This window comes from Fukomys damarensis, unplaced genomic scaffold, assembly GCF_012274545.1.
Source record: "Fukomys damarensis isolate Sample0158 unplaced genomic scaffold, DMR_v1.0_HiC HiC_scaffold_12, whole genome shotgun sequence".
Taxonomy (NCBI): domain Eukaryota; kingdom Metazoa; phylum Chordata; class Mammalia; order Rodentia; family Bathyergidae; genus Fukomys; species Fukomys damarensis.
Window position 1 is genome coordinate 6,520,425 of NW_022900924.1, and position 25,063 is coordinate 6,545,487.

At 37.5% G+C, this 25,063-nt stretch overlaps 1 protein-coding gene across 1 annotated transcript in view; it reads left to right on the forward strand.

Moving 5' to 3' along the window:
* The window catches only part of Specc1l (sperm antigen with calponin homology and coiled-coil domains 1 like), a 142,818-nt gene that overhangs the window by 32,905 nt on the left and 84,850 nt on the right, over positions 1-25,063 (forward strand). The window contains exons 3-5 of the mRNA XM_019204494.2: positions 7,381-7,534; positions 12,875-14,508; positions 16,358-16,565. Of these exons, the coding sequence (XP_019060039.1) occupies positions 7,381-7,534; positions 12,875-14,508; positions 16,358-16,565 (1,996 nt within the window). The remainder of the gene's footprint in view (positions 1-7,380; positions 7,535-12,874; positions 14,509-16,357; positions 16,566-25,063) is intronic.

Consider the following 25,063-nt stretch of genomic DNA (forward strand, 5'->3'; position numbering starts at 1 on the left):
TTTGAAGTAAAGATGCAAGTAGGAAACTTAGATGTGACCTTGAGAAATATTTTTTTATATCTGGAATACTTTTACTAAATGATCTGTGTCTTTCATCTGTCATTGAAAAGTAAGCTAATCTGTTCCTTTGTCAGTTTATGTCTTTGGACTGTTGGTGATAGGGAATGTTAATATGTGGGAATGCACATGTGTTTGCAAAATCTTGTAGCAAAAATTAAAAGAATAGAGAAAAATAGCAATGAGCCTGCAGGTTGCTTAGTGTAAAAGACAAGTTTTGAGGTGTAGAGTTGCTTTTTGTTTTTAGTTTTTTGTTGATATGTATCATATTAAAAGAATTTCACAAAGCATAGGTATTGAGTTTGGTGAATCATTGCAAGGTGAACAGATCCTGTAGCCACAACCCAATTCATGCAGTATCCCTGCTCCTTAGAAATTTCTTTTATGCCCCAGCTTAGTCATTGCCCTTCACATCTTCTCTAGGAATAACTACCATCTGAACATCTAACACCAGAGGTTACTTTTGCCAGTTTTTGGTATATAATGTATAAATGTAACCATAACTATGTTTTTTATGTGTGACTGGTTTCTTATGCATACTGTCCCATGTACAGTAGTTCCTTCTTCTCCATTGCTAATTGGTAATCCCTGGGATGACGGTATTATAATCTGTTCTAATGTTGAGGGACTTTTGAAGTTTCCACTTTGTGGCTTTTAAGACCAGCGTTGTTAGGAACATTTTTATACATGTATACCCATTTTTGTTGGACCCAGTGAAATTACTGGATCTTAGTGTACTATATTTAGCTTCAATAGATAGGAACAAAAACTTCTCAGTGGGGTTACTGTTTATTCTCATGGTTGCTCCACATTGTCACCTGCACAAAAACTAATTACTTCTTTCATTTTAATTACCTGGGTATGTAAAGAGATTGGGCAGTGGCTTTAAATTGTATTTGCATTGTTACTAGTGAGACTAGCACCTTTTCATATCTTCTTCCCGTTTTTTTGTTTTATGTTTTTGAGACAGGATTTTGCTAAGTTGTCCAGGACATTCTCAAAATCATTATTTTAATGCTAACATTTTCCCTGAATTGGCCTATGGATTCTAGCCTGTGAAGTCCTAGAAGTACAGGTTTTTACCACCGCGCTTAGCTCGCCAGTAAACTCTTTTTGTGTGTGGTGCTGGAGATTGAACCTAGGGCCTCATAGATACTAAGCAAGTACTCTACCACTGTGTGACATCCCAGTCCTTTTTAAAAATTTTACTTTGAGGCAAGATCTGGCTAAATTGTCCAGGCTGGCCTCAAACTTACAAACGTCCTGCCTCAGTCTCCTGAGTAGCTACGATTACATTGTGTGGAACTACACCCAGCTCCAATATACTCTTCACTAAGATTACCCACACATTAACCTTTTACCTTTTGTCATGATTATGTTATTCACAAGCACACACACACCCATGTACACATGTAGTTTTCCTCTTAGATTTTTGTGTATAAGTTGTAGACATAATGGTCTTTACTGCTATTTCAGTATATATGTATTTTTTTAAAAAGCAAGATCTCCCCTCTCCTTTTTTGTGCAACTAGAGATCAAACCAAGGCTCTCAAACACACTAGGTAAGTGCTACACATGCAACCCAGCATTCTCTTTTATTACCATAGTATAATTATAAAAATAAGGAAATCAATATTGATATAATAATATCTAGTATATAGTTGTTAATTAAATTTCACCATTTATGCCAATGTTCATTATCACAAAAGAAAAAGACATTTTGGCCTAGGATCCAATTCAAGATCATCATGTACTGCATTCACTTGTGCTTTTCATACTTCTTAAATTTGAAATAGTTCCTCAGTTCAGGCTTTCAGAAGAGAAAGGCCAGAGTGCCTTATTTGATAAACTGTTCTTTTAATTTGAGTTTGTCAGTGTTTCCTTTTAATCAGGTTTGGTTTATGCACTTTTGCCAGGGATAGTATAGAAATGATATGCAGCATTTCTGCACACAGGTGTCTTCACTCTATACCATTACAGGGAATATTTACTTGCTTTGGTTAAGGTGGAGTTAGATAGGTTTTCCCACTGTCACTGGGCTGTGTGTTTCCTTTTTTGTTTTGCTTTTTTCTTTGTGGTCTAGGGTGTTGAACCTAAGACCCTTCATGAATTACATGCCTAGCCTTTTACAATTTTTATTTTGAGACAGTCTTTCATTAAATTTCCAAGGCTAGGCTTGAACTTGTGATCTTCCTGCCTCAGGTTCCCAGAGCGCTTCTCTGTTTCCCTTTATAATAAAAAAGTATCTTCTTGGACACACCTTGAGATTTTGTAAATATCTTCTTTCTTGCCAAACTTCATCCAAATTTTAGCTATTTTGAAATAATTCTTTCCAGAATCAATTATTACTATGATTTTTCCCAAATAGTAATTTTCCATCATTCCTTCTACATTTCGTGGTTGGCACTCTTAAGGGAGAGTTTTTACTTCTCTCTCAACCCCATTTATATATTCATTTATTTTAGTGAGGATTCATGGATTCTTAGTGAGTTATAAATAATTGGCATCATTTATTTTAATGCTAATGTTTTCCCTGAATTGGCCTATCGGACCTTTTTCATGCTGGTTCCTGTGTCCATGTACATGTTCCTGTTATTCTTTGATCAGTCTTCAATTGTTGACACAGTAAGCCTCGTTCAGCCTTGGGCTTAGGGCTTAGAATCAACCATTTCTTCAGAGGTCTTACTCCTTTTAGTGGAGGACGGAATTTAAAAACCAAGGTTTGTAAACTAGATGTACTCTTTGTTTTACTCATACACACACCTCCCTATATTACTTTCTGTACCGTTTTGCTCTATGTTGAAATGTATGAGTTCACACTGATAACTTCCAATTCCAGTGACATACAAGGTTCATAATGTCTTTTCATGTTTCATAGTTGTAATCCCTTCCATGAAAAACTAGCTTCTAATATGCATATGCATATTGCAGATACTTAGATTCTCAGTCCTAGAATATATAGATACAGTTTCAGGACTGCTCATTTATACCACTACAAGGAACAAACCTGTCAACCAGCATTCAATATTTGTTTATACTTTTTTTGTTTTGTTTTGTTTTTTGGTTGAAGTCGGGTCCTTGCTCTTGCAAGGTAGGGACCAGAACCACTGAGCTAAATCCCCGGCCCTATACTTTTTTCTTTTTGGCTTGAGATTTTGAGAATTTGTCACTGGATAGTGTGGGTACTTGCTTTTGTGATAATGGAAATTAAAAGTAAAGCATCAATTTTCAGGAAAAAGTCTTTAATTGAAGATACAAAATGGTAATGGACTTTAGCTTGAGTAGCTGACTAATATCAGGCTGGCCCTTTTCAAAAGAAAGTAAAAAATAGTAGGAAAGGACTCCAGCTTGAAGAGCTGGAGGAAACACAGTCTGATGGAGAGAACACACTCTAATGAGGGACTCAAACTGACCTGTTTGAATGGAGACCAGGTTTATAGGTACTGTAGTAGGTCAAGTTTTGGTCAGTCATTACATCAGTCCTGGTCTGTAGATCCAGATGAATCCTGGCTTGAAGAGTGATTCCATTCTCATGAAATGGTTGTCTTTGTGGTGGCTTATTTCATCTTATGTGAGGCTCTGCTTTTCCTAGGTCCAGGTGACTATCAGTGTAGGACAATGGCTGGAGACTTAGATGTTGCTCCAGAGGGGATGGGTCTGGAACTGGACATTGTAAAGTCTGGTAATCAGATGTCTCTCTGAATCCTGAACACTACTTTAGTTACTCTTAGCTCGGTGTCCTCTATCTTGAAGGGGGATGAGATAGGTAGATAATTTTAGGGCTAACAAACTTTATTCTGTTGACTTTTTAAAAATGAATAATGTGGCAGTATCCACAGTTTTAAGGTAATAAAGGTTATATGAAATGAATGCTAACTTTTGTTGTACTCTCTATTTTTACCTAAGAGGTAGGTCTTTTTTTTGTAGCCATCTAACACTTCATTGTGTTCACGAAAGGATGCTCTATACACTTTATGATGTATAAGCACTTATGGTTTACTAGTCCTACTAGTCTACTGCAGTGAAATAGCCCTTGTGCATATGTATTTTTGTATTAGTGGAGATATGACTTCAGGTTAAATTCTTAGAAGTGAGATTGTTGATCAAAAGGAAATGCATGTGTAGCTTTGTTATATGTTGCCTAATTTCTTTCATTAGGCTTATATTAAGGTAGTTTCCACCTGCAGCTTAAAAGTATGCCTGTTTTTTCATATCCTTCCCAGAAGAGTATGTTGTCATACTTCTGCTTTTGCCAACCTGAGGTGATAGGTAGTATCTTGGTACCTGGATTTTCATGGTTTTTTTAATTTATGATTTTTTTTTTTTTTTGCCATGAAAAGGATTTAAAAAACATTTTTGATTTTTTAAAAATGATTTTAATTTTTATGTATTCAAATTGATCAGTTCTTTATGATTTGGGATTTTGATTCATAGTTTAAAAGCCTTAGACTTTATTTTTGATGTGTGAAATAGACCTCAAGTACATTTTTCATTTGTGAATATACAATTAGCCTAGTACCATTTACTGGAAAACTAATGTTTTCTGTACTGCTTCTTTAGCTATAAACCGAATATCTTTATACGGACCACCCTCTGTTGGGATCTGAACCCAGGGCCTATTCACTGAGGTATATCCCTAGCTCTTTTTTTCTCCCCCCCACCCCAGTTTTTTGAGACAGGGTCTCACTATGTGTTGAGACTGACCTAGAACTCACTATGTAGCCCAGACTGGTCTCAAACTCACAGAGATCCTCCTGCCTCAGCCTCCCAAGTGCTGGGATTACAGTCATGTGCGCCCATGCCTGGCTCTAGCTCACTTTCATTTATATTTTGAGATAAAGTTTTACAAAGTCATTAAATTGCCCAGGTTGAGTTTGACCTTAATCATGTGCCACCATGCCTGGCTCTAGCTCACTTTCATTTATATTTTGAGATAAAGTTTTACAAAGTCATTAAATTGCCCAGGTTGAGTTTGACCTTATGATCTTCCTGTTTTCAGCTTCCCAGATTGCTGGGATTATAGGTGTGCACCACTGCTCTTGGCTCTTTTGAAAAAGTCCAATCCAGTACCTCATAAATATAAGGCAAGAGCCCTACCCTGGAGCTGTACCTCTGTCCATGGATTATTACTCAGTTTTACTCATTTATTCTTGTGCTGGTACTGTGTGATCTGAATTATTACTGCTGAGTTTGTGACTTAATGCCCAGATAGATGTTTACTTTTGCCATCACATAAAGGCAAAGTATAACCAGAGAAATGTGATCTTTAAGCCATTTTTAAATCTATATAGTGTGGTTATCAGATTTTTTTGAAAGAAAAGACTATTTCACTTATGATAGAAGGAAAAAGATAAACCCAGCCTTTATTAACATAAAAGATACTTGAAAGTAGAAAAGTACATTGAGTTTATATACTGCTGAGTTTGTATTTTGACAACAAAAGGGACTTTTTTTATTTAAATTTTGCTTTTCGTCATAGTTATAGCCAGTTTTTATTAGGAGAAATAACTCTTAAAGAATATAAACAGAGTTGGGTGTGGTGGTACATGCCTGTAATTCCAGCACTCAGGAGGCTGAGGTAAAAGGATCACCATGAGTTTGAAGCCAGTTTGTGCTACATAGTGAATTTAGGGTTAGCCCAGACTACACAGTGAGACCCTGTTTCAAAGAAATTTAACCAGTAGCTGAGATGTAGCTCAGTGGTGCTGCTGCCTGCCTTGCAAGCTCAAGGTCCTGAGTTAGATCCTCGGTACCAAAAAGCTCCCCAAAAACAAAAATCAAAACTGTTGTTAAAACAAACAAACAAAAGAATATATATACAGTCTTGCATTATTAATGTAGTGTCTCTCTTCCTCTTTATTGTAGATATTCTACATTATCTATGATGTGACAACCCTAAAGTACAATACTAGACTTTAGTCTGTTTACTTATTTGAAAATATTGACCCCTATTTTACCTTGTTTTAATTTTTTATGATTCTGGATGTCCAACCCAGTGCCTTGAGCATGCTAAACAAACACTGTACCACTGAGCTTCACCCTTAGCCTCTCTACCTCTTTTAAAATATTTTAACTTACCAAATAGTGACATATTATGACTCATTTAAATGATGTGTTCTCATCATATGGAATTATTGATATTTAGAATTGGAAGAAATTTTAGAAGTCAGTTACATATGAACCATTGTAATTCTTAAAAGTGAATTCATCACAATTATCTGAAAAGTCCCTAATATGACTCCCTACAGAAGACAGCATAAATCAAGAGACTAACTTGTGCCTTCACCTTAAAGAGATAAAACTTTTTAGTTCCCTTATTAGAAGGTAATAGTTTTCCTTTTTTCCATGGCTCGTTAACTCCTCTATGTTCTTTTTTATTTCTAGAAGTTAAAAATAAGTTCTTTACTCTTTTTCTTTAATAATTTTAAAGCCATAGTATCTCTTTGCTAAAAATTCATCAGATTTTTAATTATCTTTATAAAATGTAAATAATATTACAGATGGTTTCTCTAAAGTGGTGTGGTCATTTAGACAGAGTTCTCTAGGGTTTTTTTGTTGTTGTTGTTACTAATTATTACCCAGGCCTTAAAAAAAATACCTTCCTTACCATTGTGATAATTTAAACTATATACTACTAGAGAAGTAGATAAGCCAAGAAAGGTACATTTCAGAAAAATTTCATAATTGTCCCCTAGTTTTGGTTACATTTGCAGTTCAGTTGCAACCAGAATTGTGGAACGAATTCTGTGACCAGAATTTTGGAAAGAATTAACTTTGTGGTTCGGTGGCCTGCCTTGCAAGCGCAAGGACCCGAGTTCAATCCCCGGTGCCAAAAAAAAGAGAATTAACTTCGTGAACTGAGCCACCACTGTATTGGTTCCTCATTTAGTCACTTTAGAACAGTAGGTATCACATGACTCTCAATGATACTTCTCTCTAGATATTGGAAAGTAGCCTTTCTCCGGCAGTGTAGAAGTATCCTGAGATAGCCCATGTGGTTTCACTGAGATGCCCCCTGTCATGAGTCACATCCAAGATGAAAGAGTAATAAGGATGGTGCTTTCACTTATCTGCATCTGTCACAAGTAGGCACACAACAGGGATCCATAAAATCTTTTAATTATGTGTATAATTTTAATATCTTAAAAAGAAGCCTGTGATTATTTATAGACATTCTGTTTCTGTAGTGCAGCATAGTGTACTTCCTACCAAATGTCAGAAAGTCTTTGTACAGCTCTTAAACTAAAAGTCAGGAGCTTTGTTTAGTTTTGAAATATTTAATTTTGCTTTAGTCATTATTTAAAATTTTTATGTTACTTCTAGACCAAGAGCAGTGATGATCTTTTAGCTGGAATGGCTGGAGGGGTAGCAGTGACTAATGGTGTTAAAGGAAAAAAAAGTACCTGCCCATCTGCAGCATCCTCAGCATCTGCCCCTGCCATGACCACTGTGGAGAACAAACCCAAGATCAACACAGGTATGGGTGTCATTCAGTCTGGGATGTCAGTTGCCTTTTGTTTAGATAGATACAGTGCATTAGTGTTTGGAGTATTCCATCTGAATGTAATTTTTTTTTTTTTAGGAAAAAAGATAAATTCAAGCATATGATAAAGTAGACATGTTTTCATCACTTATCAACTCCCAACTCCAGCATGTAGTGCTGGAGATTGAACCCAGGCCCTTGTACACACTAGGCAAGTGTGTTATTCCACTGCGCTACCTTTCAAAGCCCCTTATTATTATTATTATTATTATTATTATTATTACTAGGTACTGGGGATCGAACTTGGGTCCTTGCATTTGCAAGGCAGGCGCCAAAACCAATGAGCTAAATCCCCGGCCCTCCCCTTATTATTTTGAAGCCAATTCAAGACATCATATAATTTCATCCATAAGTATTTCATTATCTTTAAAAAACCTAGTCATGATACTGTTACCTTAAAATAATTATTATTCTTTAAATTATAGATTATTCAGTAAGTACTTAAATTTTCACCTGTTTTGGATATTTTTTAAAAATGATTTTTGTTTGAATCAGAATTCACATAAAGTTTATATGTAATAACTGGCTGGTGTGTATCTCAAGTCTTCTTTTTTTAAATCTATACATTTGTCCCCTTTTCTTCTTGGTATTTAATTTTTGGAGAAACTAGCCTTTGACGTGCAGTGTTTCTCATTATCTGTCTTCTGATCACAACATCCCCATGATATCTTTGTCTGTCTAATCCTTGTCCTCTCTTTTTGCCATAAGTGGCCCTGGGCCTTGAGCCCTGATGGGACAGATTCCTCTTCCCTCTCCTCCCTCCCTTCCCCTCCCTTCCCCTCCCTCCCTTTTAATTTTTGGAGAAACTAGCCTTTGACGTGCAGTGTTTCTCATTATCTGTCTTCTGATCACAACATCCCCATGATATCTTTGTCTGTCTAATCCTTGTCCTCTCTTTTTGCCATAAGTGGCCCTGGGCCTTGAGCCCTGATGGGACAGATTCCTCTTCCCTCTCCTCCCTCCCTTCCCCTCCCTTCCCCTCCCTCCCTCTCCCCAATTTCTAGTTGTCTCTCTTTATGTGATGTTTGCCTTTGATGATCAGTGTTAGATTCATTCATTTTAATCCTTCCATCTTGTGCTGATTCATTAGTAGCTGTTTACTCTTTAGACTTAATAAAGTGGATAAATCGACTCACCATGCAGGCTGAGGAGGAATACCATCACATTTTACTTGTTAACACTTAAAAAAAAACTTAAAAAGAAAAAATTTTACCAACTTTTAGTAAATCATATAATCGTGTAATTATAGTAAAGCTCATAAAAGCAGAAATTATAGTAGATCCTCTTCTGTCATCATAATTTAGGACTTCAGCTTCTCTCAATTTTCCCAACTGCTTTTATCTACTGTCCCATTGCCTGCTTTAACCTTCTGTAAAATCTTCCTTCCATCCCAGATCATACCTTACTTTTAATTTTAATAGTGGTATGGTATGATTAACAAGAAGTGATATTTCAGTCCCTTTCGAGAGGCATTATTGTTGTTGTTGTTATTTCTACAATATCTGGGTTAAACCCAGGACCTTTGTACTGAGCTACATCCTGGCCCTTTTATTTATTTATTTTTTGAGACAGAGTCTTCCTAAGTTGACCACGCTGGGCTTGAATTTGAGGTCCTCATGCCTCAGCCTCCTAGAGTGCTGGGATTACAGGATTGTGCTACTGTGCCTGGCTGGCATTATTTCATTTTATCTGCATCTTTATTTTATGAAGTAAAAAGCGTTATTGTTCTGATCTCAGAAAGGAGAAAGCTACACTTAAGCTAAACTTAAGTCTCTTGCCGAAAGCCATGCATTCAATTACTCAGTAAATACTTATTGGGGACCAATTTTGTATCAGTCTTTGAGTTCAAACCTAGTAGTGCAGCAAGTATTGAACCTTTTTTTTTTTTGAACCATTGTTTTTTCATCTCTTGAACCTAGGGTCATTGTCACCTTTAATGCTGTAGCCCAGTGATGGCAAACCGTTTAGAGATGAGTGCCCAGATTGCAACCTAAAACCCACTTATTTATTGAAAAGTTCCAACACTGCAATTAAACCTGAATACTGAGATTTGTAGTTTAGAGAAAACAACTCATACATTTACATCTTTTGTCTTAAAAGAAAAACAAATAACATGCGTGTCATAGGTTTACCACCACTGCTCTAGGCTACATGGTAAGAAGGAAACTGGAAATTAAATATTCTGTTGTTCTCTGTGTCTCTTCCAGTTTCCAGCCTTTGGAATTGTACTGTTTCCACGTGGTTCCCTGCTGTCCCACGCCACCTGACTTCAAGAATCAGTTATCATTTCCCTGAATAATTTAGTTGCCCCATATGGATTGGAAATCTGTGTGAGTCTGATAGGGCTGTCATAACAAATTCCACAGACTAAGTGGTTTGCACAACAGAAATTTATTTCCTTACAGTTCTGGAATCTAGAAGTCCGAGATTGAAGTGGTTTTCCTGCAGTTACTCTCTTTGGCTTGCAGATTGCTTGCTGTCTTTTCACTGTGTCCCCACATGGCCATCCTTCTGCCAGTGTCCTATAATCTTTTCTTCATACAAGCACATCAGTCATACTGGATTAGAGCCTGCCCTAACAACACCATTCTAACTTAATTACCTCTTAACTCAGTTACCCTCTCTGCAAATACAGTCACATTCTGAGGTTCTAGGGCTTAGGGCTTCAGTATGAATTTGGGAGGAATTCAGCCCCTAACAACATCCTTAAGTGTGCATATTTGCTCTGTCTTAACTCACTCCTAATGACTCACTCCACCAAAGCTGATGGATTTCAGTGTATACAAGGTAACCTGTCTTTACTTGGAATCCTACTCATCACAGTAATCCCAAGAAGGAAATTTCTCTTCTCTCTACTCTCTCTCTTCTTCTCATTTCCTTACTTCTTTCATTTTAGGGCATTGTCAGACCTGTGTTTCCTCTTCCTCTACCTATTTAATGGCAAAAGTAAGGACCATCTTCTGTCATGGAGATCATTTGTCCTTGTACCCTCTATAACCTTGATGCCCACCAATAGGATCTTTAAAAATAAGTAGATTAGAGCCAGGGATTTAGCTCAGTGGTTCCACCACCTGCCTCGCAAGCACACAGACCTGAGTTTGATCCCAGGTACCAAAAAAAAAAAAAAAAAAAGTAGATTCTTTAAAAATAGTGATTACATCTAGATTTTATTTTTCTAACTAAAAATATTTATTAAACATTTATGAGTATTTAAACATTTATGGGGGATTGGTATTACACAAATGATCCTGTCAGTTGTTTTCAAAGAATTTTAGCATTTAGGAAAATATAATTTATTCAGCAGATTTTGTTAATGTGTCATTATTTAACTTTTTTTTTTTTTTTGGTACTGGGGATCGAACTCAGGTCCTTGTGCTTGCGAGGCAGGTGGTGGAACCACTGAGCTAAATCCCCAGCCCCCAACTTATTATTATTATTATTGTTGCTATTATTTTAAAACAGAGTCTTGCTGTGTACAAATGGTGCAGGCTGGCCTTGTACTCACTGTGTAGCATAAGCTGGCCTCAGATTTATAGCAATTCTCTTGTCTCAGCCTCCCAAGTGCTGGGATTATAGGCGTGTACTACAACAAAAGATGTTATTTTTTATTAAGAGAGGCAATGATTAAATTGCAGATACTGCAACCAAACTGTATTGGTTTGTATCTTGGCTCTTTCATTTGCTACCTATATATTGATATATTGGCAAATTCTCTTTTTGTTTGGTTTAATTTTGGTTTTTTGATTTTTTGTTTGTTTGTTTGTTTTGAGACAGGATCTCACTATGTAGTTGAGACTGACCTGGAACTCACTATGTAGCCCAGGCTGGTCTTGAACTCACAGTGATCCTCCTGCCTCAACCTCCCAAGTGCTGGGATTACAGGCGTGCTCCATGATGCCCGGCCTGATTTTGGTTTTTTGGGACAGGGTCTCACTAGCAGTTCAGGCCAGCTTTAAACTCACTATGTAACTCATGCCAGCCTCAAAACCCTGTTGATCCTCTCACCTCAGCCTCTTGAGTGCTGGGATTATAGGTGTGTGTCACCACACTCCGCTTGCTATTGGCAAATTCTTTAACCTCTTTCTCTGCCTTTATAAAATTTGTAAAATGGGTTAATGATAGCATCTACCTCAGATGTGTGTGTTTTTTGTACTGGGGATTGAACTCAGAGCCTTTTGACATTCCCAGCTCTCCCTGCCTCCTTTGAGACAGGATCTCACTAAATTGCCCAGGCTGGCCTTGAACTTAATTTTAGCAACATTTATACTCAGCTTCTGGAGTAAATGGAATTACAGCCATGCACCATCATCTCCAGCTACCTTAGAGTTATGATGAGGTTTATATAAATTGATGTCTGTAACTGTGGAGGGGCAGGTTGCTGGGTATGGAATGCAGGGCCTTGAGCCTGCTGGGCAAGCCCTGTAACACTGAGCAGCATCCTCAGTGCACTTGGTTAACTTGTGTACATGGAGGAAGCATTAGGTATGTGTTAACTGTTGTTATAATTAATGTGTTAATATTTACCTGGCATTGTACGATGTGAAACTTTTTTGTGTTTTCTTTGATCATCATATTTGTATTTCTTGTAGGCATCCTAGATTTTTAGTTTGTTCTGAAGCCATCTTTCTCTTTTTGTTCACTGATGATGATCTCCTTCTAACAATTGTTTTGCAGTTCATTTTCCACTTGATAGCTAATCCTACAGTCATCTTCATTTAGCTTATGCTAAAGTATTATACCCCTGGCCAGCTGTTTAAAACTGTGTTTTTGGATTAGAGTTAATATGTATATCTTTTAAAAAAACAGCTTTTTTGAGATATAATCCATATTCCATATTTTATACAGTTTACTCTTTTAAAGTATAAAATTAGGTGTATAACATTTTTTATTACTCATTAAAAGATAAGTGATCTGGTTTTGAGGAAGCTGGATTTTTAAAGTAACCAGACTGTAAGACAATAATGTAGGTATAAATTGATCCCCAGCTTTGCATCTTATTGGACCTGGGGCATAAAATCTGTGCCTTCTTTTGGATAATATTTTTGCCTTCAATTCTTTGTTTTAAAACACGTAGGCACAACTTCTTCAACCAAGCGGAGCACTTCTGCAGGTAACAAAGAATCCAGTTCTACTAGAGAAGTAACCAGACTGTAAGACAATAATGTAGGTATAAATTGATCCCCAGCTTTGCATCTTATTGGACCTGGGGCATAAAATCTGTGCCTTCTTTTGGATAATATTTTTGCCTTCAATTCTTTGTTTTAAAACACGTAGGCACAACTTCTTCAACCAAGCGGAGCACTTCTGCAGGTAACAAAGAATCCAGTTCTACTAGAGAAAGAGAACGTGAACGTACCCGACTAAACCAGAGCAAAAAACTACCTTCTGCAGGTCAGGGAGCTAACGATGTGGCATTGGCTAAACGTTCCCGCAGTCGCACTGCTATGGAATGTGATGTTCGCATGAGCAAGTCTAAATCGGACAATCAGATCAGTGACAAAGCTGCTTTAGAAGCTAAAGTGAAAGATCTTCTCACACTGGCAAAAACTAAAGATGTGGAAATTTTACATTTGAGAAATGAACTCCGAGACATGCGTGCTCAACTGGGCATTAATGAAGATCATTCTGAGGGTGATGAAAAGTCTGAGGAGAAGGAAACCATTATTGCTCACCAGCCAACTGATGTGGAGTCTACTTTATTGCAGTTGCAAGAACAAAATACTGCCATCCGTGAAGAACTCAACCAGTTGAAAAATGAAAACAGAATGTTAAAGGACAGGTTGAATGCACTGGGCTTTTCCCTAGAACAGAGGTTAGACAATTCTGAAAAACTGTTTGGCTATCAGTCCCTGAGCCCAGAAATTGCCCCCGGTAGCCAAAGTGATGGAGGAGGAACTCTGACTTCTTCAGTGGAAGGCTCTGCACCTGGGTCAGTGGAGGATCTCTTGAGTCAGGATGAAAATACACTCATGGACCATCAGCACAGTAACTCTATGGACAACCTAGACAGTGAGTGCAGTGAGGTTTATCAGCCTCTTACCTCGAGTGATGATGCCCTCGATGCACCATCATCTTCAGAGTCAGAGGGCATTCCAAGCATGGAGCGCTCTCGTAAAGGGAGCAGTGGGAATGCGAGTGAAGTGTCTGTTGCTTGCTTAACAGAAAGAATACACCAGATGGAAGAGAACCAGCACAGTACGAGTGAGGAACTTCAGGCAACTCTGCAGGAACTGGCTGATTTACAGCAGATTACCCAAGAGCTGAATAGTGAAAATGAAAGGCTTGGGGAGGAGAAAGTCATTCTTATGGAGTCCTTGTGTCAGCAAAGTGATAAGTTGGAACACTTTAGCCGACAGATTGAATATTTCCGTTCCCTTCTAGATGAGCATCATATTTCTTATGTTATAGATGAAGATGTAAAAAGTGGACGCTACATGGAATTAGAGCAACGTTACATGGACTTAGCTGAGAATGCCCGTTTTGAGCGAGAGCAGCTTCTGGGTGTCCAGCAGCATTTGAGCAATACTTTAAAAATGGCAGAACAAGACAATAAGGAAGCTCAAGAAATGATAGGTGCACTCAAAGAACGTAGTCACCACATGGAGCGAATTATTGAGTCTGAGCAGAAGGGCAAAGCAGCCCTGGCAGCCACCTTAGAGGAGTACAAAGCCACAGTGTCCAGTGACCAGATAGAGATGAATCGCCTGAAGGCCCAGCTGGAGAATGAAAAGCAGAAGGTGTCTGAACTATATTCTATCCATAACTCTGGAGACAAATCTGATATTCAGGACCTCTTGGAGAGTGTTAGGCTGGACAAAGAAAAGGCAGAGACTTTGGCTAGTAGCCTGCAGGAAGATCTGGCTCACACCCGAAATGATGCCAATCGATTACAAGACACCATTGCCAAGGTATTGTTTAAGTAGATAAATGTGTTCTGGGGAAGCATTATGCAGCTTTTGTATACAACATACTTTTCGGGGGCCAGGAGCACTTGTTTAATGTGTCATTAGCTTTTATTTACCCTAATATTTTTTTTAAAGCCTAAGAATAATTTTCTTTTACTGTGGTAAAGTAAAATGTAGTCTTATAATTATGTCGCTTTCACTCACTTATATTTCACTGTTTTCTTGCCTGTGAGAGGATTGGGCTAGTGTTACAATTAACACTAGAATTTGTACCTCCTTGTGGGTATGCCTATGGGGTATCATGGAATTTTATTTATTTATTTATTTGTGTGGGGTTTTTTTTTGTTTTTTTTTTTTTTTAAGACAGGGCCTCATTATATAGTTGAGACTGACCTGGAACTCACTATGTAGTCCAGGCTGGTCTCGAACTCACAGCAATCCTCCTGCCTCAGCCTCCCGAGTGCTGGGCATGGAATTTTATATCCTCATCTCTAATATATGTTGGCATAGATAGCCAAAGAACTGATATTTCAATCTATAGGATCAGCAGTATCTGCCACTTCTTATCCTGCATTAATTGTAGTTTTTCAAATAGTTTTGTTGTGAGTTAAAAATAGCCTTGGAGTATGGGGTTCCCTATTTCTTGGAGGTCATGGATTTATTACTGATAGATACCTTAGAGTTATTTCTTCAGCCCTGCTGTTTTACAGGCATTCAATTTAATAGCTACCCTGGGTCACTGGCATTTTTGCCAGGGCTCTGTATCCTCCTGATGGAAGTGATTGGAACTTTGTGTGTGTGTGTGTGTGTGTGTGTGTGTGTGTGTGTGTGTATGTATGTGTGTGTGTGAGAGAGAGTTGTAAATCTGTCTCCCATTGTATTTATTTTTAATGTTAGTGCAGGGATTTTTTGCAGGGGGGTACTGGGGATTGAACTCAGGACCTTGTGCTTGTGAGGCAGCCTAGGTGCCACTGAGCTAAATCCCTGGCCCAGGTGCAGTGATTTTTAAAGGAAGAAATATTAGTTCATCTTTGGCTAAAACTTAAATAACAGACTTTAATTTTTTAGTGACCACTTTTAGAGATACAATTTAAAAGCTATGTGTTATTTCTTTTTTTTTTTTTTCATTTGGTACTGGGGATCAAACTCAGGACTTTGCACTTGCAAGGCAGGCACAGTGCCATGGAGCTAAATATGCAGCACAGTATGTGTTATTTCTTAAAGAGGCAATATGAACTAATACTTAACTGTTTGTTTTGTTTTCTTCCCTGTGGAAGTGGGATTAAAACCTAGGACTTCATGCATGATAGGCAAGTGCTTTACCACTGACTGAACTGTGTCCCTTGCTGTGTGCTAAAACTTTAGCAAAGACATTTACTTGATTTTTTTGTGTGTTTTATATTTACTTTGATGTCACAAATAAAACATTTTTGTAGGAGAGCATATTAATCATTAATCAAATGCACATGCTTTTAGTCAATTTCTCTTTGAAGGGAAATTAAGTTCAGTGATATTTCAGTATAATTTTGGTTGGTGATATAACATCAGTTTAAGTATTTACATAATATATTATTGTTGAATCACACTGTTTTTGACAGTTCTTGCAGATTTACTTCATTCATAGAACTATCTATCTATCTTTCTTTCTTTCTTTCTTTCTTTCTTTCTTTCTTTCTTTTTTTCTTTCTTTTGGTACTGGGGATCAAATTCAGGACCTTCTGCAGCACCACTGAGCTAAATCCCTGACCCATTAGAACTTTATACTTAACTTCCACCTGAAGCATTGCTTACCTCAATTTTAGAGTTTATCTTAGAACAACTGTACTTTTCTAATTCTGTCAATTTTATATAGGTAGAGGATGAATACCGAGCCTTCCAAGAAGAAGCTAAGAAACAAATTGAAGATTTGAATTTGACTTTAGAAAAACTAAGATCAGAGCTGGAGGAAAAAGAGACAGAAAGGAGTGATATGAAAGAAACTATCTTTGAACTTGAAGATGAAGTAGAACAACATAGAGCTGTGAAACTTCATGACAACCTCATTATTTCTGATTTAGAGAGTAAGTGATGAGACAACTTTTCATTTATTTTAGTTTTGCTGTTTTAAATATAGTTGCTTTCAGCAAATTATTATTTCTGATCGGCACATAGTCCAGAGGCAGTGGCACATGTGACTTGCAGAATGTGTATATGGTAAAAGTCAAATTCACACATGAATGAGTAGGCTTTGAATTGCTGTTTTTTTCCTAAAGAACTATTGGGTAGAATCATTACTTTAAAACTGTACCCAACTGGGGGCCAGGGATTTAGCTCAGTGATTTTGCCCACTGCCTTGCAAGCTCAAGGTCCTGAGTTTGATCCCCAGTACCAAAAAAATTAAAAAATACCTAAGGAATATCATTTAAGTAAAAAGCTAATGAAGTTGCTATTGTGTACATCTTAAGAAAAGCCATTTATTATTTTTTCATAGTGATTGCAGGTATACTGAGATATTAAAATACCATTCCGCATAATCTTTAGCCTAAGGCTCAGATTTTTGTTTTTCTTGCTGTGAAGATTTCATATTAGGGTAGAAATGAAACCCAGATTTTATATTTTTTATAGTAAAAATTTTTGGTATAAACTTAAGAAATTGATTACTCTGTTTATGTAGGAAAATATCCCTAGTCTTAGGAACCACACACTGAATATTTAGAGGTAAAGAGCTATGATATATATTCCTAAGTGGCTCCAGAAAAAAAACTTAGAGGTAGATGTATAGATATATAAATAGATGGCAAGTCAGACATGGTGGCACACATCCATAATCCCAGCACTCAGGCGGCTGAGGCAGGAAGATTGCCATAAGTTCAAGGCTGGCCTGGGCTGCATAGTGAGTTAAGGGCCGATCTAAACTGTATAGCGAGACCCTGTCAGAAAACCAGAAAAAAAAAAAAAAAGAAATAGCAGTTAGTATAACAAATGAATATTTTGTTATTAATAGACAAATCTCAGTAAATGGGCATGTTAAGTTTTAACACTACTTTTGCACCTTCTTATAAGTTTGAAATTGTTTCCAAATAGTAGATTAAAAAATTCTTATATATATTTCATGTAGCTTTGTCAGGTGTTAACAGATTTTGAGTTGTTTTTGCCAGGTGGGAATGGACAAAGAGATGGAGACAGCCTTTTTCCTCTTTCCCTGAGACTGGGTTTTACTATGTTGCTGACTTCAAACTCACTATCTTCCTGCCTCAACCTCCTGAGTACTGAGACTACAGTACAGATGTGTGCCATCATACCTGGCTCATGGACAACTTTTTCTGATGCTCAAGTTACAGCTTTTTAAGCCGTTGTTGCACATGACTGCTCCTTTGGACTCTACTGTCTTACTGCTCCTTGACAAAATATTGATTGACAAACAGAGCATGAAACCACATCTGATTACTATCAGTGTATGGGTAGGAAATTTGAACTATTGTCATGGCAGAGAGGTCGCGTACTAGAAACTTTAAAGGCATCTGGGGGACGTTCTCTACTTGATTTAGCATCTGCATATTTTCCCCAAGGGTTTTTCGAGTGTTTTGAAGCCTCTATAAACTGAGGTAGCTGATTATAGGACTATTGAAGACAGTAGTTGTTGAGATAAACTTTCTAATCTGCAGTTGAAAAAACTTTTTAGTCTAGCATTTATATTTAGTTTGAAGTTTGAATAGAGGTGAATTACTAATTCTGTTTTCTATTTATTTATTTATTTATTTTCCCCAAGGGTTTTTCGAGTGTTTTGAAGCCTCTATAAACTGAGGTAGCTGATTATAGGACTATTGAAGACAGTAGTTGTTGAGATAAACTTTCTAATCTGCAGTTGAAAAAACTTTTTAGTCTAGCATTTATATTTAGTTTGAAGTTTGAATAGAGGTGAATTACTAATTCTGTTTTCTATTTATTTATTTATTTTTTATTGCACTTGTGAGGCAGGCAGCAGAATCACTGAGCTATATCCCTGGCCCTCTAATTCTGCTTCCTACATATGAGATTCTAAAGTTTTTCAGATTATTTTGGTACTTCAACACTGAATCCACTAAGTATATTAGTACTCTTCCATTACCAGCTTTTATTTTGAATGTGGAAAGTGTGACACCTTGTGGTAACTGGGCCAATAGCTGGAAAAATATTAGATGATCAAGATTTTTGCAATGAAATTTTTTCATTGTTAAACATTATGCAGATTTTAATCAGAAAATGAATGAAAATTCTGAGTAACTTTTTAGCCATATTACTTTTCTTTTCAACTCTTTAAGAGGACCATAACGATGCATAAGTGTTGAAAGAGTGGTTGTTACTTACTGCCTGTAGAGACAGTTACTAACATTTTGCAATACGAGTCTTTAAAGTCAACTAGTTGACAATAAGTTGTAGACCTTATGACACTTAATCCCTAAATATTTCAACATATAACTCCTACCAAAAAAATTCTTGTCAAACCATAGTACTATTACTACATCTAATAAAATTAATTAATTAGAGTTCTTTAGTGTCATCTCTTGGCCCATGTTTAGATTTTTCCAGCTGGCCTCAAAAATGTCTTTTTATACCACTTTTTAAAAATAAGAACCAGGTGGCCCTGGTGTGTTTTTGCACGCCTGTAATCCCAGCACTCAGGAGGCTGAGGCAGGAGGATCGCTGTGAGTTCGAGACCAGCCTGAGCTACACAGTGAGTTCCAGGTCCGTCTCAACTACATAGTGAGACCCTGTCTCAAAAAGCAAAAAACAAAACAAAACAAAAGAACCAGGTGGGAGGCATGAACAGACATGAGGCTCAAGTATGAGCAGTGCTTCAGTTGCTGGTTTGCTGAGCTGTTCCTCACAGGGGATAGTTGTGTGGTCCGTGTATGGACACTGACCTCTTCGAGTATTATCACAGTGTGTTCAGAAAGCAGTAGAGGAGAAAGATGTTCTTACTGAAGAACAGGAATTCGTGGGCCATAGGAAAAAGCCTGAAAACTCTTCTTCACTTTGAAGATGGATTCCTCATCAGGAATTTTTGGTACTTGTTATACTTCTGTTTGTTTTATTTTTGGCACAAGGGATCAAACCCAGGTCCTTGCGCTTGCAAGGCAGGTGCTGAAACCACTGAGCTAAGTCCCTGGCCCTGGTACTTGGTATACTTCTGTAACCAATTAATGTAATGGCAAGTACCAAGGTGCCACTGTATTATATTTATTTGTTAGAGTTCTATAATCTGATGGAAATTAATATTTTTTTCTTGAGAATTCCAGCATTTGGGATAACTGTTGACACATTGTATAGGATGCTTCATGACAGGGAACGCTGTTACTTGAGAAATCGAGGTTTTTCTGGGCTGGAAATTTGGCTCAGTGGTTTTGTCGCCTGCCTTGAAAGCACAAGGGCCTGAGTTTGATCCCTGTACCAAAACAAAGAAGAGTGAGAGAGAGAAATCAATCAAGATTTTCTTCTTTTGTGGATTTTTTTTTTAAAGATAGAGTTTTTTTTTTTTAAGGCAGGCTCTTACTTTCTAGTGCCTGTGCTGACCTTCAACTCACTATGTAGCCTGGGCTGGCCTTGTACTTGCAGTGATCCTCCTGCCTCAACCTCCTGAGTGCTGGGATTACAGGCATGCACCACTATGCCTGGCTGCTACAGATAAAATCTTGCTGTATATTTTAGGCTGTCCTTGAAGTCACTGTGTTGCCTGGGCTGGTCTCAAACTCATGTCCATCCTCCTGCCTCAGCTTCCTGACTCCTAGAATTACAGGTGTATACCACCATACCGTGCTACTTAGAGGAATGTTTTAACAAGTCAGTTTTAGAACTTTCTCATCATTTCAGAAAGAAACCTCGTACTCCTTAGTAGTCATTCCTTATTTACCCCAAGATAAGTTCCTAACCTTGGAATTAGTGGTCAGAATTTTAAAGCAGCAATTGTACTCAAGGTTGTAGGGGAAAATGTATTCATAATGAATAACATATGGTAAATCTCAGCAGAGCAATAAAAGCTCTGAAAAAAGAGCTAAGTAAGCTGAGTAAGGTGGAAAATTCATATAGCCCCACCTACTTTGGAGGCTGAGGCAGGAGGATTGCAAATTAGAGGCTAGTTTAGCCAGCTTACTGTGACCCTGTCTTAAAACTAAAAAAGGAGTTGAAGATGTAGTTCAGTGGGAGAGTGCCCTGGGCTCAATCCCCAGTCCTGGAGGAGAGGGGAGAAAAAAAAAACCAAATGGAACTGAAAAACTTACATCTCATATTTAAAAATCTGCTGAGTTATTTAAATAGCAAATTAGAAATAGAGAAGAGTGAACTTGATAATAAGTCAACAAATTATCCAGTCCAAGGAGCAGAGAGGAAAAAAGATGGAGAAAATGAATAGATCATGATATTAAACAGTATAATATATGTATCTGGAGACTCCTAGATCATACCAGTGTCGTAGTTGGTAGACTTGGCCTTCAGATGCTTGGATTTAGCGTCTGAACTAGAAAGATCTGCTTTATAATTAATGGTATTGTTTTCCTTTTGTTTGTTTTTTCGGTATTGGGGATCGAACTCAGGTCCTTGCGCTTGCAAGGCAGGTGACAAAGCCACTGAGCTAAGTCCCCAGCCTTAGAAAGATGTGCTTTAAAAACTCACACAAGACTCCAAGTTCAAGGTGCTGGCCTGAGATCACACTTCCTTTTCCTCCTAAAGTCCTGTTGACATTGCAGAAGAAATACAAAGATTACTAAGAAAACTAAAACTGAGATACGAAACAAGAATGATCCCATCAGTAGAATACCAATTTTGAGTAGTTTCTGGAATATAGACATAAGATGGAATTGGGGATATAGGGAATTTAAAAAAAAAAAAGCAAACCCCACCACCCAGGAAAACATTATAGCTCAGAATAATGATGCTGAGCAAATACTGGTGATGGAAACACTAAAATCTCCAGCTTGGAGGGTGGGGTAGGGACTGGAAGAGCAGTAGGAGCAGGCTGTAGTGGTGAAGGGTTATGAGAATCCTGCACTCTACCCTCTGTAGGATGCTAGCTTTTTTATCCCTAACCTGCTGCTGTACTCAAACTCTTCTCTAAATACAGGGTGCCAGGGGATTTTCTTTGTTGGTATTGGGGATCGAACTTGGGATCTTGTGCTTATGAGGCAGATGGTGGAAGCACTGAGCTAAAGCCCCATCCCTCTACTATGTAGTCTTAAAAACAAAAACCACACAAAGGGAAAGGCAGTTTGGTGTACAATGAAATGTGTCCACTCAGCGGCCTCAGTTTAAGTGCCAGTTCCCTTCTTGAACGTCCAGAAAGGAGTCCCCTTTAGGCATGTGTCATCAGCATAGGCTTTAGCTAGGTCTTAATTAGAGGGATACAGGCAGTCTCTGAAGATGATCAGACAGGGCAAAGTAAAATTGGTCATCTTTACTAACAACCGCCTAGCTTTGAGGAAATCTGAAGCAGAGTTCTATGCCATTTGGGCCAAAACTGGCATCCATCATCACAGTAGTAACAATACTGAATTGGGCACCACATGCAGAAAACACTGGTGATCCGTGGTCAAAGTGATTCTGATATCATTAGAAGCCTGCCAGAACAGACTGAAGAAAAATAAACCATGCAAAACTTGTTAGCAAGGTTTGCCAGAGCATGTTTGAAAAGAAAAGAAACAGCTGACTAAACATCAGCTGAGCCCCGCCCCAAGTCAGGGCTTCATCTTCAGTCCAGGTAATCAGGGCCAAGATGAGTGAGTGGCAAGTGCTCCTCATCAAAATACAAAATTTTTGTTAAATCGTGAGACAAGAGTCACTAAGCTACCCAGGCTGGCTTTGAACTTGCTGTCTTCATGGCTTAGCCTCTTAAGTAGTTGAGATTATAGGCACACAGCTACCTTGCTCATATGATGAGAACTTTGTAATGAATCAACATTTGTTTTATTCATAGTAAATTGAGATCTTGTCAACTGTTAATAGGCGATTGCTAAAACACATCATGGTGTAGTTGATAGAATAATACATGGCCTTCCAAATGATGCTGTAAGTCTGGGTTTATTCATGAAAGTGTCTATTATCTGCTGTGTAAGTACAAAGGTTTATGAAGAAATATAAGTGCTATAATCCTATTTTTCTTTAAAAAATGTATATGCATAATGATTTCTGGAAAGTTATAAATGCAAATAATAAGTACTCCTATTTTTGTCACTCTTTTCTGTTTTCCATACTTTTTTTTTTTCCAGTACCAGGGATTGAACTCAGGACCTTGTGCTTGCAAGGCAGGCACAGTGCCATTGAGCTAAATCCCCAGTCCAGTTTTCCATACTTTTTATTGTGAATATGTATTACTTTAAGGATTTAAAAAGTTATATCCGCTTTTTAGAGGGAAAATAAAAATGAGTAAAATTAAAAAATAAAATTACAATAGTATATGGTTCATTTCAAATTCACTTCTATCTTCCTACATTAGGAATCCTGGGATGGGGATAAAGCTGTGGTCCAGTGCCCACCCTTGTCCCTGGTCTTTTTAATGATCTGTGTGCTGTTTACTGTTTATCTTTTTCTTTCCTCTAAAAATCACACCTGGGGTTAGGGCAAGTACTTGGCCAGATAGAAGCCTCATAAGTGCTGGTGCCAGTACTGAGAGATTTCTAGGGATTTCAAGGGTAGGAAAAGTCGTGGACTTTATTTGTGTTCCTAAGAGTTAAAAGTTGAAACAGGTATGATGACACACACTGTAATCCCAGCCCTTGGAAGGCTGAGATCGCCATGAGTTTAAAGCCAGCCTGGACTACATGGTGAATTGAAGGACAGCCTGAATTATGTAGCAAGGCTGTGCCTCAGAAAACCAAGAAACCCCCCAAAACAAAAAAAGGTAGAGTGTGAGCCTGTACTGTGGTAGGTGCCTGGTAATATCTGTATAATAATCAGAGCCAGCATGGATTCTTGATTTGTCAGAAGTGGCAGTTCCTCAGTGCTGATGAGATAATGAACCCCAATATTAAACAGGGCAGTGCACAGGAATATTCAGAACAAAGTTGATGCAATAATGAGCTTAGCAGTTTACCTGATTTGTAAAAATTGAGTTATAATTTGTAAATAAAACACAACAACGTCATAGTCATCCTGTTATTTAGTAGAACTGAATATTGCTTTTAAATCAAAGACAGTAGATGGCAGTGTCTCTTATGCTAGAGAAACTGAAAAGGAAGGAAATTGCATTTAGAGTTAAAATAATGCTGGCTTCTTGTGTGACTGTTACCATGTTAGCTGGCAGTTTTGTTAAAGTAGTCTTCAAAACAAGAACTTAAGCACATACTCTTTTGTTTCCAGGGGGGAAGCATGATATCATTTTTAACACTTTATATGTCAGAGGGAAAATATAGACATGATTATAAAGTTTAAATCAAATTCCTTAGTGACATTTTTAGTGCACTTTATTCTATTTAAGTATGTCCGCTGGCTGCTAGCTTTCCTTTGTTTAAAGGGATTAATAATAAGATGTGACAATAGTGTATAGTGTCAGCAGCAGACTAATGTCCTTGTAAGAATAATAGTTATGTGAATTCTTTGACCATGAATGTAGAGATAGGTAAAGACAAAAGGATAAGAACAAAAGAATGAATGAAATGTGAAATTTTGATTGGCCTAAGATGATCATGTCATTTAAAATGTCACCTGAGAGGACACCAAGTATTAAAAGTGAGCTGTTAAGATTTGCTGTCATTTTTCTTATATAAATTATGTCTAAAGTAGTTGTGTCTTTTGTGACAAGAAGAAAAGAAAAACAATTTTTAGCAAATTTTAAGAGAAATCATGGTCCTAACACTTTTTGTTTGCTTGCCTGTTTAATTATAAAATAGCTCATACATATAAATGGAAAAATATAAACAAAAGGCATTACTCTAGTGTTTTCTTCTATCTTTATTCTTTGTCTGTGTCTGATAATATAAACCTTAAATTCTTGTGTGAGCCAAGTTCCCTTGCTGGTTGCAGAGCCATTTTCGCCTCTGGCAACAAAGAACAGGGTAATGGACTTGTCCATTCACCTCTATGCCCACATTACCCTTAACCAAATTGGGTAACCTGTTTGACTATCTCAGTTGTCAGGTTAAATGATGTTTAAAATAACTTTGTACAAGAGACACACTTTAAAAGTTTAATCCTTTGCATATGAAATCACCCTTCTTTGATAGCTGGACACGAGACTGGCCTGTTAGAGGGTGGAGACTGCCTATCTTTTTTATATCTTCAGCACTTAGAAAAAAACCTGGTATAAAATTAGTACTTAAGAGCTTATTGAGTTAATAAGTAAATTTTGAACTTTTCTTATTTCATAGTCCCTGAGTTTGTGAGGGTGTTACCCACGGCTACCACAGCTTGTAGCTTTTATTTTGCCCACGTTTTATCTCATTTTTAGAATCTCATCTTTAGAAAACACAGCATATTGTATTTTTATAATAATTGTTATACATATAAGTGTTACAAATATTCTAGTGTTTGTGATGAAATACTGAAGTGAAAGCCATTGAAGAAACATTTGGGGGTGTAGGCTTAGCTACAGTACTGCTCCCCTACCCCCAAA